This window comes from Poeciliopsis prolifica, unplaced genomic scaffold (genome assembly GCF_027474105.1).
Source record: "Poeciliopsis prolifica strain line A6 unplaced genomic scaffold, Auburn_PproV2 SCAFFOLD082, whole genome shotgun sequence".
Classification (NCBI taxonomy): domain Eukaryota; kingdom Metazoa; phylum Chordata; class Actinopteri; order Cyprinodontiformes; family Poeciliidae; genus Poeciliopsis; species Poeciliopsis prolifica.
Window position 1 is genome coordinate 1,212,393 of NW_026562457.1, and position 12,547 is coordinate 1,224,939.

A 12,547-nucleotide genomic window follows, 5' to 3' on the forward strand; every position below is an offset into this window, starting at 1 on the left:
TCTCTGACGTGTCTCTGATCTCTGACTTTCTGTCTCTGACGTTCTGTCTCTGATCTCTGACGTTCTGTCTCTGACGTTCTGTCTCTGTCTCTGACGTTCTGTCTCTGACGTTCTGTCTCTGTCTCTGACGTTCTGTCTCTGACGTTCTGTCTCTGACGTTCTGTCTCTGTCTCTGACGTTCTGTCTCTGATCTCTGACTTTCTGTCTCTGACGTTCTGTCTCTGATCTCTGACGTTCTGTCTCTGACGTTCTGTCTCTGTCTCTGACGTTCTGTCTCTGATCTCTGACTTTCTGTCTCTGACGTTCTGTCTCTGATCTCTGACTTTCTGTCTCTGACGTTCTGTCTCTGATCTCTGAGGCTCTGTCTCTGACGTTCTGTCTCTGTCTCTGACGTTCTGTCTCTGATCTTTGACGTTCTGTCTCTGTCTCTGACGCTCTGTCTCTGACGTTCTGTCTCTGTCTCTGACGCTCTGTCTCTGACGTTCTGTCTCTGACGTTCTGTCTCTGACGTCCTGTCTCTGACGTTCTGTCTCTGACGCTCTGTCTCTGACGTCCTGTCTCTGTCTCTGACGTTCTGTCTCTGACGTTCTGTCTCTGTCTCTGACGTTCTGTCTCTGACGTCCTGTCTCTGTCTCTGACGTTCTGTCTCTGACGTTCTGTCTCTGACGCTCTGTCTCTGACGTTCTGTCTCTGTCTCTGACGTTCTGTCTCTGATCTCTGACGTTCTGTCTCTGACGTTCTGTCTCTGACGTTCTGTCTCTGATCTTTGACGCTCTGTCTCTGACGTTCTGTCTCTGATCTCTGACGTTCTGTCTCTGATCTCTGACGCTCTGTCTCTGACGTCCTGTCTCTGTCTCTGACGTTCTGTCTCTGATCTCTGACGCTCTGTCTCTGACGTTCTGTCTCTGACGTTCTGTCTCTGTCTCTGACGTTCTGTCTCTGACGTTCTGTCTCTGTCTCTGACGTTCTGTCTCTGACGTCCTGTCTCTGTCTCTGACGTTCTGTCTCTGACGTTCTGTCTCTGACGTTCTGTCTCTGTCTCTGACGCTCTGTCTCTGACGTTCTGTCTCTGTCTCTGACGTTCTGTCTCTGACGTTCTGTCTCTGACGTTCTGTCTCTGTCTCTGACGCTCTGTCTCTGACGTTCTGTCTCTGTCTCTGACGTTCTGTCTCTGACGCTCTGTCTCTGACGTCCTGTCTCTGTCTCTGACTCTGACGTTCTGTCTCTGTCTCTGACGTTCTGTCTCTGACGTCCTGTCTCTGTCTCTGACGTCCTGTCTCTGACGTTCTGTCTCTGACGCTCTGTCTCTGACGTCCTGTCTCTGTCTCTGACGTTCTGTCTCTGACGTTCTGTCTCTGTCTCTGACGTTCTGTCTCTGACGTCCTGTCTCTGTCTCTGACGTTCTGTCTCTGACGTTCTGTCTCTGACGCTCTGTCTCTGACGTTCTGTCTCTGTCTCTGACGTTCTGTCTCTGATCTCTGACGTTCTGTCTCTGACGTTCTGTCTCTGACGTTCTGTCTCTGATCTTTGACGCTCTGTCTCTGACGTTCTGTCTCTGATCTCTGACGTTCTGTCTCTGATCTCTGACGCTCTGTCTCTGACGTCCTGTCTCTGTCTCTGACGTTCTGTCTCTGATCTCTGACGCTCTGTCTCTGACGTTCTGTCTCTGACGTTCTGTCTCTGTCTCTGACGTTCTGTCTCTGACGTTCTGTCTCTGTCTCTGACGTTCTGTCTCTGACGTCCTGTCTCTGTCTCTGACGTTCTGTCTCTGACGTTCTGTCTCTGACGTTCTGTCTCTGTCTCTGACGCTCTGTCTCTGACGTTCTGTCTCTGTCTCTGACGTTCTGTCTCTGACGTTCTGTCTCTGACGTTCTGTCTCTGTCTCTGACGCTCTGTCTCTGACGTTCTGTCTCTGTCTCTGACGTTCTGTCTCTGACGCTCTGTCTCTGACGTCCTGTCTCTGTCTCTGACGTTCTGTCTCTGACGTTCTGTCTCTGTCTCTGACGTTCTGTCTCTGACGTCCTGTCTCTGTCTCTGACGTTCTGTCTCTGACGTTCTGTCTCTGACGCTCTGTCTCTGACGTTCTGTCTCTGACGTTCTGTCTCTGATCTCTGACGTTCTGTCTCTGACGTTCTGTCTCTGTCTCTGACGTTCTGTCTCTGACGTCCTGTCTCTGTCTCTGACGTTCTGTCTCTGACGTTCTGTCTCTGACGTTCTGTCTCTGATCTCTGACGTTCTGTCTCTGATCTCTGACGCTCTGTCTCTGACGTCCTGTCTCTGTCTCTGACGTTCTGTCTCTGATCTCTGACGCTCTGTCTCTGACGTTCTGTCTCTGACGTTCTGTCTCTGTCTCTGACGTTCTGTCTCTGACGTTCTGTCTCTGTCTCTGACGTTCTGTCTCTGACGTCCTGTCTCTGTCTCTGACGTTCTGTCTCTGACGTTCTGTCTCTGACGTTCTGTCTCTGTCTCTGACGCTCTGTCTCTGACGTTCTGTCTCTGTCTCTGACGTTCTGTCTCTGACGTTCTGTCTCTGATCTCTGACGTTCTGTCTCTGACGTTCTGTCTCTGACGTTCTGTCTCTGATCTTGACGCTCTGTCTCTGACGTTCTGTCTCTGTCTCTGACGTTCTGTCTCTGACGTTCTGTCTCTGACGTTCTGTCTCTGTCTCTGACGCTCTGTCTCTGACGTTCTGTCTCTGTCTCTGACGTTCTGGTCTGTCTCTGACGTTCTGTCTCTGATCTCTGACGTTCTGTCTCTGACTTCTGTCTCTGACGTTCTGTCTCTGATCTCTGACGTTCTGTCTCTGACGTTCTGTCTCTGTCTCTGACGTTCTGTCTCTGATCTCTGACTTTCTGTCTCTGACGTTCTGTCTCTGATCTCTGACGTTCTGTCTCTGACGTTCTGTCTCTGTCTCTGACGTTCTGTCTCTGACGTTCTGTCTCTGTCTCTGACGTTCTGTCTCTGACGTTCTGTCTCTGACGTTCTGTCTCTGTCTCTGACGTTCTGTCTCTGATCTCTGACTTTCTGTCTCTGACGTTCTGTCTCTGATCTCTGACTTTCTGTCTCTGACGTTCTGTCTCTGATCTCTGACGTTCTGTCTCTGATCTTTGACGTTCTGTCTCTGTCTCTGACGCTCTGTCTCTGACGTTCTGTCTCTGTCTCTGACGCTCTGTCTCTGACGTTCTGTCTCTGACGTTCTGTCTCTGACGCTCTGTCTCTGACGTCCTGTCTCTGTCTCTGACGTTCTGTCTCTGACGTTCTGTCTCTGTCTCTGACGTTCTGTCTCTGACGTCCTGTCTCTGTCTCTGACGTTCTGTCTCTGACGTTCTGTCTCTGTCTCTGACGTTCTGTCTCTGATCTTGACGTTCTGTCTCTGTCTCTGACGCTCTGTCTCTGACGTTCTGTCTCTGTCTCTGACGCTCTGTCTCTGACGTTCTGTCTCTGACGTTCTGTCTCTGACGCTCTGTCTCTGACGTCCTGTCTCTGTCTCTGACGTTCTGTCTCTGACGTTCTGTCTCTGTCTCTGACGTTCTGTCTCTGACGTCTGTCTCTGTCTCTGACGTTCTGTCTCTGACGTTCTGTCTCTGACGCTCTGTCTCTGACGTTCTGTCTCTGTCTCTGACGTTCTGTCTCTGATCTCTGACGTTCTGTCTCTGACGTTCTGTCTCTGACGTTCTGTCTCTGATCTTTGACGCTCTGTCTCTGACGTTCTGTCTCTGATCTCTGACGTTCTGTCTCTGATCTCTGACGCTCTGTCTCTGACGTCCTGTCTCTGTCTCTGACGTTCTGTCTCTGATCTCTGACGCTCTGTCTCTGACGTTCTGTCTCTGACGTTCTGTCTCTGTCTCTGACGTTCTGTCTCTGACGTTCTGTCTCTGTCTCTGACGTTCTGTCTCTGACGTCCTGTCTCTGTCTCTGACGTTCTGTCTCTGACGTTCTGTCTCTGACGTTCTGTCTCTGTCTCTGACGCTCTGTCTCTGACGTTCTGTCTCTGTCTCTGACGTTCTGTCTCTGACGTTCTGTCTCTGACGTCCTGTCTCTGTCTCTGACGTTCTGTCTCTGACGCTCTGTCTCTGACGTTCTGTCTCTGACGTTCTGTCTCTGTCTCTGACGCTCTGTCTCTGACGTTCTGTCTCTGTCTCTGACGTTCTGTCTCTGACGCTCTGTCTCTGACGTCCTGTCTCTGTCTCTGACGTTCTGTCTCTGACGTTCTGTCTCTGTCTCTGACGTTCTGTCTCTGACGTCCTGTCTCTGTCTCTGACGTTCTGTCTCTGACGTTCTGTCTCTGACGCTCTGTCTCTGACGTTCTGTCTCTGTCTCTGACGTTCTGTCTCTGATCTCTGACGTTCTGTCTCTGACGTTCTGTCTCTGTCTCTGACGTTCTGTCTCTGACGTCCTGTCTCTGTCTCTGACGTTCTGTCTCTGACGTTCTGTCTCTGACGTTCTGTCTCTGATCTTTGACGCTCTGTCTCTGACGTTCTGTCTCTGATCTCTGACGTTCTGTCTCTGATCTCTGACGCTCTGTCTCTGACGTCCTGTCTCTGTCTCTGACGTTCTGTCTCTGATCTCTGACGCTCTGTCTCTGACGTTCTGTCTCTGACGTTCTGTCTCTGTCTCTGACGTTCTGTCTCTGACGTTCTGTCTCTGTCTCTGACGTTCTGTCTCTGACGTCCTGTCTCTGTCTCTGACGTTCTGTCTCTGACGTTCTGTCTCTGACGTTCTGTCTCTGTCTCTGACGCTCTGTCTCTGACGTTCTGTCTCTGTCTCTGACGTTCTGTCTCTGACGTTCTGTCTCTGTCTCTGACGCTCTGTCTCTGACCTTCTGTCTCTGACGTTCTGTCTCTGACGTTCTGTCTCTGATCTCTGACGTTCTGTCTCTGATCTCTGACTTTCTGTCTCTGACGTTCTGTCTCTGATCTCTGACTTTCTGTCTCTGACGTTCTGTCTCTGATCTCTGAGGCTCTGTCTCTGACGTTCTGTCTCTGTCTCTGACGTTCTGTCTCTGATCTTTGACGTTCTGTCTCTGTCTCTGACGCTCTGTCTCTGACGTTCTGTCTCTGTCTCTGACGCTCTGTCTCTGACGTTCTGTCTCTGACGTCCTGTCTCTGTCTCTGACGTTCTGTCTCTGACGCTCTGTCTCTGACGTTCTGTCTCTGACGTTCTGTCTCTGTCTCTGACGCTCTGTCTCTGACGTTCTGTCTCTGTCTCTGACGTTCTGTCTCTGACGCTCTGTCTCTGACGTCCTGTCTCTGTCTCTGACGTTCTGTCTCTGACGTTCTGTCTCTGTCTCTGACGTTCTGTCTCTGACGTCCTGTCTCTGTCTCTGACGTTCTGTCTCTGACGTTCTGTCTCTGACGCTCTGTCTCTGACGTTCTGTCTCTGTCTCTGACGTTCTGTCTCTGATCTCTGACGTTCTGTCTCTGACGTTCTGTCTCTGTCTCTGACGTTCTGTCTCTGACGTCTGTCTCTGTCTCTGACGTTCTGTCTCTGACGTTCTGTCTCTGACGTTCTGTCTCTGATCTTTGACGCTCTGTCTCTGACGTTCTGTCTCTGATCTCTGACGTTCTGTCTCTGATCTCTGACGCTCTGTCTCTGACGTCCTGTCTCTGTCTCTGACGTTCTGTCTCTGATCTCTGACGCTCTGTCTCTGACGTTCTGTCTCTGACGTTCTGTCTCTGTCTCTGACGTTCTGTCTCTGACGTTCTGTCTCTGTCTCTGACGTTCTGTCTCTGACGTCCTGTCTCTGTCTCTGACGTTCTGTCTCTGACGTTCTGTCTCTGACGTTCTGTCTCTGTCTCTGACGCTCTGTCTCTGACGTTCTGTCTCTGTCTCTGACGTTCTGTCTCTGACGTTCTGTCTCTGTCTCTGACGCTCTGTCTCTGACCTTCTGTCTCTGACGTTCTGTCTCTGACGTTCTGTCTCTGATCTCTGACGTTCTGTCTCTGATCTCTGACTTTCTGTCTCTGACGTTCTGTCTCTGATCTCTGACTTTCTGTCTCTGACGTTCTGTCTCTGATCTCTGAGGCTCTGTCTCTGACGTTCTGTCTCTGTCTCTGACGTTCTGTCTCTGATCTTTGACGTTCTGTCTCTGTCTCTGACGCTCTGTCTCTGACGTTCTGTCTCTGTCTCTGACGCTCTGTCTCTGACGTTCTGTCTCTGACGTTCTGTCTCTGACGTCCTGTCTCTGACGTTCTGTCTCTGACGCTCTGTCTCTGACGTCCTGTCTCTGTCTCTGACGTTCTGTCTCTGACGTTCTGTCTCTGTCTCTGACGTTCTGTCTCTGACGTCCTGTCTCTGTCTCTGACGTTCTGTCTCTGACGTTCTGTCTCTGACGCTCTGTCTCTGACGTTCTGTCTCTGTCTCTGACGTTCTGTCTCTGATCTCTGACGCTCTGTCTCTGACGTTCTGTCTCTGATCTCTGACGTTCTGTCTCTGATCTCTGACGCTCTGTCTCTGACGTCCTGTCTCTGTCTCTGACGTTCTGTCTCTGATCTCTGACGCTCTGTCTCTGACGTTCTGTCTCTGACGTTCTGTCTCTGTCTCTGACGTTCTGTCTCTGACGTTCTGTCTCTGTCTCTGACGTTCTGTCTCTGACGTCCTGTCTCTGTCTCTGACGTTCTGTCTCTGACGTTCTGTCTCTGACGTTCTGTCTCTGTCTCTGACGCTCTGTCTCTGACGTTCTGTCTCTGTCTCTGACGTTCTGTCTGACGTTCTGTCTCTGACGTCCTGTCTCTGTCTCTGACGTTCTGTCTCTGACGCTCTGTCTCTGACGTTCTGTCTCTGACGTTCTGTCTCTGTCTCTGACGCTCTGTCTCTGACGTTCTGTCTCTGTCTCTGACGTTCTGTCTCTGACGCTCTGTCTCTGACGTCCTTCTGTCTCTGACGTTCTGTCTCTGACGTTCTGTCTCTGTCTCTGACGTTCTGTCTCTGACGTCCTGTCTCTGTCTCTGACGTTCTGTCTCTGACGTTCTGTCTCTGACGCTCTGTCTCTGACGTTCTGTCTCTGTCTCTGACGTTCTGTCTCTGATCTCTGACGTTCTGTCTCTGACGTTCTGTCTCTGTCTCTGACGTTCTGTCTCTGACGTCCTGTCTCTGTCTCTGACGTTCTGTCTCTGACGTTCTGTCTCTGACGTTCTGTCTCTGATCTTTGACGCTCTGTCTCTGACGTTCTGTCTCTGATCTCTGACGTTCTGTCTCTGATCTCTGACGCTCTGTCTCTGACGTCCTGTCTCTGTCTCTGACGTTCTGTCTCTGATCTCTGACGCTCTGTCTCTGACGTTCTGTCTCTGACGTTCTGTCTCTGTCTCTGACGTTCTGTCTCTGACGTCCTGTCTCTGTCTCTGACGTTCTGTCTCTGACGTTCTGTCTCTGACGTTCTGTCTCTGTCTCTGACGCTCTGTCTCTGACGTTCTGTCTCTGTCTCTGACGTTCTGTCTCTGACGTTCTGTCTCTGTCTCTGACGCTCTGTCTCTGACCTTCTGTCTCTGACGTTCTGTCTCTGACGTTCTGTCTCTGATCTCTGACGTTCTGTCTCTGACGTCCTGTCTCTGATCTCTGACGTTCTGTCTCTGACGTTCTGTCTCTGACGCTCTGTCTCTGACGTTCTGTCTCTGTCTCTGACGTTCTGTCTCTGACGTCCTGTCTCTGTCTCTGACGCTCTGTCTCTGACGTTCTGTCTCTGACGTTCTGTCTCTGTCTCTGACGTTCTGTCTCTGACGCTCTGTCTCTGACGTTCTGTCTCTGATCTCTGACGTTCTGTCTCTGACGTTCTGTCTCTGATCTCTGACGTTCTGTCTCTGACGTTCTGTCTCTGTCTCTGACGTTCTGTCTCTGATCTTTGACGTTCTGTCTCTGTCTCTGACGCTCTGTCTCTGACGTTCTGTCTCTGACGTTCTGTCTCTGATCTCTGACGTTCTGTCTCTGACGTCCTGTCTCTGTCTCTGACGTTCTGTCTCTGACGCTCTGTCTCTGACGTCCTGTCACTGTCTCTGACGTTCTGTCTCTGTCTCTGACGTTCTGTCTCTGACGTTCTGTCTCTGACGTTCTGTCTCTGTCTCTGACGCTCTGTCTCTGACGTTCTGTCTCTGACGCTCTGTCTCTGACGTTCTGTCTCTGTCTCTGACGTTCTGTCTCTGACGTTCTGTCTCTGACGTTCTGTCTCTGACGTTCTGTCTCTGTCTCTGACGTTCTGTCTCTGACGTTCTGTCTCTGACGTTCTGTCTCTAATCTCTGATCTCTGACGTTCTGTCTCTGACGTTCTGTCTCTGACGTTCTGTCTCTGACGTTCTGTCTCTGTCTCTGACGCTCTGTCTCTGACGTTCTGTCTCTGATCTCTGACGCTCTGTCTCTGACGTTCTGTCTCTGTCTCTGACGCTCTGTCTCTGACGTTCTGTCTCTGACGTTCTGTCTCTGACGTTCTGTCTCTGTCTCTGACGCTCTGTCTCTGACGTTCTGTCTCTGATCTCTGACGTTCTGTCTCTGACGTTCTGTCTCTGATCTCTGACGTTCTGTCTCTGATCTCTGACGCTCTGTCTCTGATCTCTGAGGCTCTGTCTCTGACGTTCTGTCTCTGTCTCTGACGTTCTGTCTCTGATCTTTGACGTTCTGTCTCTGTCTCTGACGCTCTGTCTCTGACGTTCTGTCTCTGTCTCTGACGCTCTGTCTCTGACGTTCTGTCTCTGACGTTCTGTCTCTGATCTCTGACGTTCTGTCTCTGACGTCCTGTCTCTGTCTCTGACGCTCTGTCTCTGATCTCTGACGTTCTGTCTCTGACGTTCTGTCTCTGTCTCTGACGCTCTGTCTCTGATCTCTGACGTTCTGTCTCTGACGTCCTGTCTCTGTCTCTGACGTTCTGTCTCTGACGCTCTGTCTCTGACGTCCTGTCTCTGTCTCTGACGTTCTGTCTCTGTCTCTGACGTTCTGTCTCTGACGTTCTGTCTCTGACGTTCTGTCTCTGTCTCTGACGCTCTGTCTCTGACGTTCTGTCTCTGACGTTCTGTCTCTGTCTCTGACGTTCTGTCTCTGACGCTCTGTCTCTGACGTTCTGTCTCTGTCTCTGACGTTCTGTCTCTGACGTTCTGTCTCTGACGTTCTGTCTCTGTCTCTGACGTTCTGTCTCTGACGTTCTGTCTCTGACGTTCTGTCTCTGACTCTGACGTTCTGTCTCGTCTCTGACGTTCTGTCTCTGACGTTCTGTCTCTGACGTTCTGTCTCTGTCTCTGACGTTCTGTCTCTGACGTTCTGTCTCTGACGTTCTGTCTCTGTCTCTGACGTTCTGTCTCTGTCTCTGACGTTCTGTCTCTGACGTTCTGTCTCTGACGTTCTGTCTCTGTCTCTGACGTTCTGTCTCTGACGTTCTGTCTCTGACGTTCTGTCTCTGTCTCTGACGTTCTGTCTCTGTCTCTGACGTTCTGACTCTGACGTTCTGTCTCTGACTTTCTGTCTCTGACGTTCTGTCTCTGACGTTCTGTCTCTGACGTTCTGTCTCTGACGTTCTGTCTCTGACGTTCTGTCTCTGACGTTCTGTCTCCCTCTGCAGCGTTCTGTACGTCTCTCTCCATCGCTATGACAGCGGGACATTCTTCCCATTCTCGGAGGACGCCGCCGCCGACAGGGTGGGCGTGGCCAAGGGGGCGGGCTTTAACGTGAACGTAGCTTGGAGCGGCGGGCGAATGGGTGACTCCGATTACCTGGCAGCATTTCATCATGTTGTCATGCCGATCGCGGCCGAGGTAATCAATCACAGAACCATTGGTTATTGGTTGATCAATAACTTTTACTGTTACATATAACAGAAACTATTTGAAGACCTCTGATTGGCCGCCTTCTTGCGGCGTTCTCATTGGGCCGTTTCTCCTCTGCAGTTTAACCCCGGACTGGTTCTGGTGTCGGCCGGGTTCGACGCGGCCCGGGGAGATCCGCTGGGCGGATACCAGGTGACTCCTGAGGGATACGCCCACCTCACGCACCTGCTGATGTCACTGGCTGGGGGGCGTGTCCTCATCATCCTAGAGGTATGGGCTGATGCTCCTCTGCTCCTGATTGGCTGATGCTCCTCTGCTCCTGATTGGCCGGCTTTCTTTGCAGGGCGGTTACAACCTGACGTCCATCTCTGACTCCATGGCGATGTGCACCAGCGTGTTGCTAGGAGACGCTCCCCCATCCCTAACCACACCCTTCCCCCCCCATCCCTGCGCCGTGGCAACCATCAGGGAAGTCATCCGACAACACGCCCCCTACTGGCGCTCCTTGAGGATTACTGGTGAGTTTGGGTCCTGGACCGGTTCTGTATCCGGTTCTGAATCCGGTTCTGAATCCGGTTCTGAATCCGATTCTGTATCCGGTTCTTAATCCGGTTCTGTATCCGGTTCTGAATCCGGTTCTGTATCCGGTTCTGAATCCGGTTCTGAATCCGGTTCTGAATCCGGTTCTGTATCCGGTTCTGTATCCGGTTCTGTATCCGGTTTTGTATCCGGTTGTGAATCCGGTTCTGAATCCGGTTCCAGTTCCGTATCCGCATCCTAATCTGGTTCTGTCTGACTCGGTTCTTTTCAGTTCCGGAGTCGGTGCAGTTGGCCCTCCCCGCCCCAAAGCATCGTGGGAAACGTAGTTCTCTAGGCAGGAAGTCAGACAAACGGCCGCCCCCTGCTGGACAGGAGGGTGCTACGGTAACACCCAGATTGAAAAAGGATTTTCCTCTGAATTGCATAAAGTCACATGACTTCTTTTGTCCAATCAGATGCAGGGTGTGGAGCAGCTGACTCAGGGATTGGCCAGTCTTGATATCACTCAAGCCCCGCCCTCCCCACAGGAACCGCCCACAATGGAGGTCAAAGGTGATGTGGAGTCTGAGTTGGAGAACAGCCAATCAGCAGAGAGCATGCAGACTCAGGTGAGTCTCTTAGATACGCCACTCGCTGACCTCTACTTTCAAATCTGACCACTTCCTGTTTCCTGTCAGAGTGTTACCACGGCAGCAGCAGAGTCAGACCGTAAAGAAGGAGCGGGGTCAGGCGAAGGGGCGGAACTTACGTCAGAAGGAACCTGTGGTTGGTCGACGCCTCAGGTGTCTCTGGAGCTGACGTGCAGCACTGAGATGGGCGGAGTCAGTAGCTATTAGCTCACCTGCTAACCGCACCCTTAATGAGTGCCCAGGTGTGACGTCTAACCTGTCCCTCCTTCCCCAGGACGCTCTGTACGTGGTGGACCCTCTGCCCTGGTGTCCTCACCTGGATGCTGTTAAGCCCCTCCCTCCCTCGGGAGTTGATGTCTTCCAGCCTTGCGGCGACTGCGGTTCTGACGCCGAGAACTGGATCTGCCTCACCTGCTATCAGGTGAGGCTCTGCCCCACTCCCCATCTCCAGGATGTGGTCCCTGTCTCACCTGTCCCCTCCCCTCCTCCAGGTGTGCTGCGGTCGCTACGTTAACGAGCACATGGTGACGCACGGCGCCGTGTCAGAGCACCCCGTGGTGCTCAGCTTCTCTGATTTGTCCGTTTGGTGCTACCTGTGTGAGTCCTACGTCCACCACCAGGTGAGGCGGCTCAAGGTCGGGTGCGGTCCGGTTCCGACGGGTTGGCGGTACCGCTCATGTTCTCCTTGCTCTGCTCAGGTTCTGTTCGAGGCCAAGAACGCTGCTCACTTCGCCAAGTTTGGAGAGGAAGTTCCTCCCTGGAGCTGAGCTGGCTGGTCGCCATGGAAACGGCTCCACTTTTATCGTTTTAGTGCAAATCACTTCCTGATCAAAACACGCTTTTATTCTGAAACTCCTGCCAACAGTTGATTTTCGAAGGAACACTTCCTGTAAGAATTCTGACTTCCTGTAACGTCAATAATCTTGCTGTGATGTGATTGGTTGGATTGGGAGATGATGTCACTCTCTAAACACAACCCGGTTCTGATCCAGTTCTGATCTGGTTCAGAACTGGGTCAGAACCGACTCGTTAATAATCAATATTTGAGGTAAAAAAAAATTCCATTTGTTTTATTGACAATAAAAAAATATTTTTTTCTGATTTTCAGTTTTTAAATTTTTTGCTGTCTGCTTCAGGGTATGGCAAGCGGTTTTAACATAAAATCAGTTTTATGTTAAAAATCCTTCATTTTGATCATCCTGATTGATTATTACTGATCAAAATGGCGTCTGGATTCGGCTGCTGCAGCTTCTCTTCCATAAATACAGAATCATTTGTTCATAATGTTTTTCTGACTTTATTTACCTGGATGAAGAAAAGAGACGAGGAGAATTTTATGTTCATTGAACAAAATGTTTTGCTGTAAAATAAAACAAGATAAAAACTATTTTTATTTATTTTTAATAGAAATTCCTAAATGCTCTGTAAATCTGGGACATATTTAATCAGATTTCTGTTTCTGGATGAAAATCTGCCAGATTGGGGCAGATTATCTTCTGTTACCATGGTGATGAACCCAGAGCCTGTTTCCATAGTGACAGTCTGGAGCATCCGGGAACTTTGCCTCCTCCTTCATCACCATTTTCCTCCTCTTCGTCAGACCGCAGTCCGCCGCGGCTCCAGCTAAGGTTCGGT

The 12,547-nt window shown here is 50.9% G+C and overlaps 1 protein-coding gene across 1 annotated transcript in view; it reads left to right on the forward strand.

The window, feature by feature from the left end:
- hdac6 (histone deacetylase 6) overlaps nt 1-12,294 on the forward strand; it is a 61,978-nt gene extending 49,684 nt beyond the window's left edge. The window contains 9 exon segments of the mRNA XM_055022147.1: nt 9,539-9,731; nt 9,864-10,013; nt 10,087-10,261; nt 10,555-10,667; nt 10,739-10,891; nt 10,961-11,104; nt 11,187-11,333; nt 11,404-11,532; nt 11,611-12,294. Coding sequence (XP_054878122.1) covers nt 9,539-9,731; nt 9,864-10,013; nt 10,087-10,261; nt 10,555-10,667; nt 10,739-10,891; nt 10,961-11,104; nt 11,187-11,333; nt 11,404-11,532; nt 11,611-11,679 — 1,273 coding nt within the window. The 3' untranslated portion in view covers nt 11,680-12,294.
- The last annotated feature ends 253 nt before the right edge of the window (nt 12,295-12,547 follow it).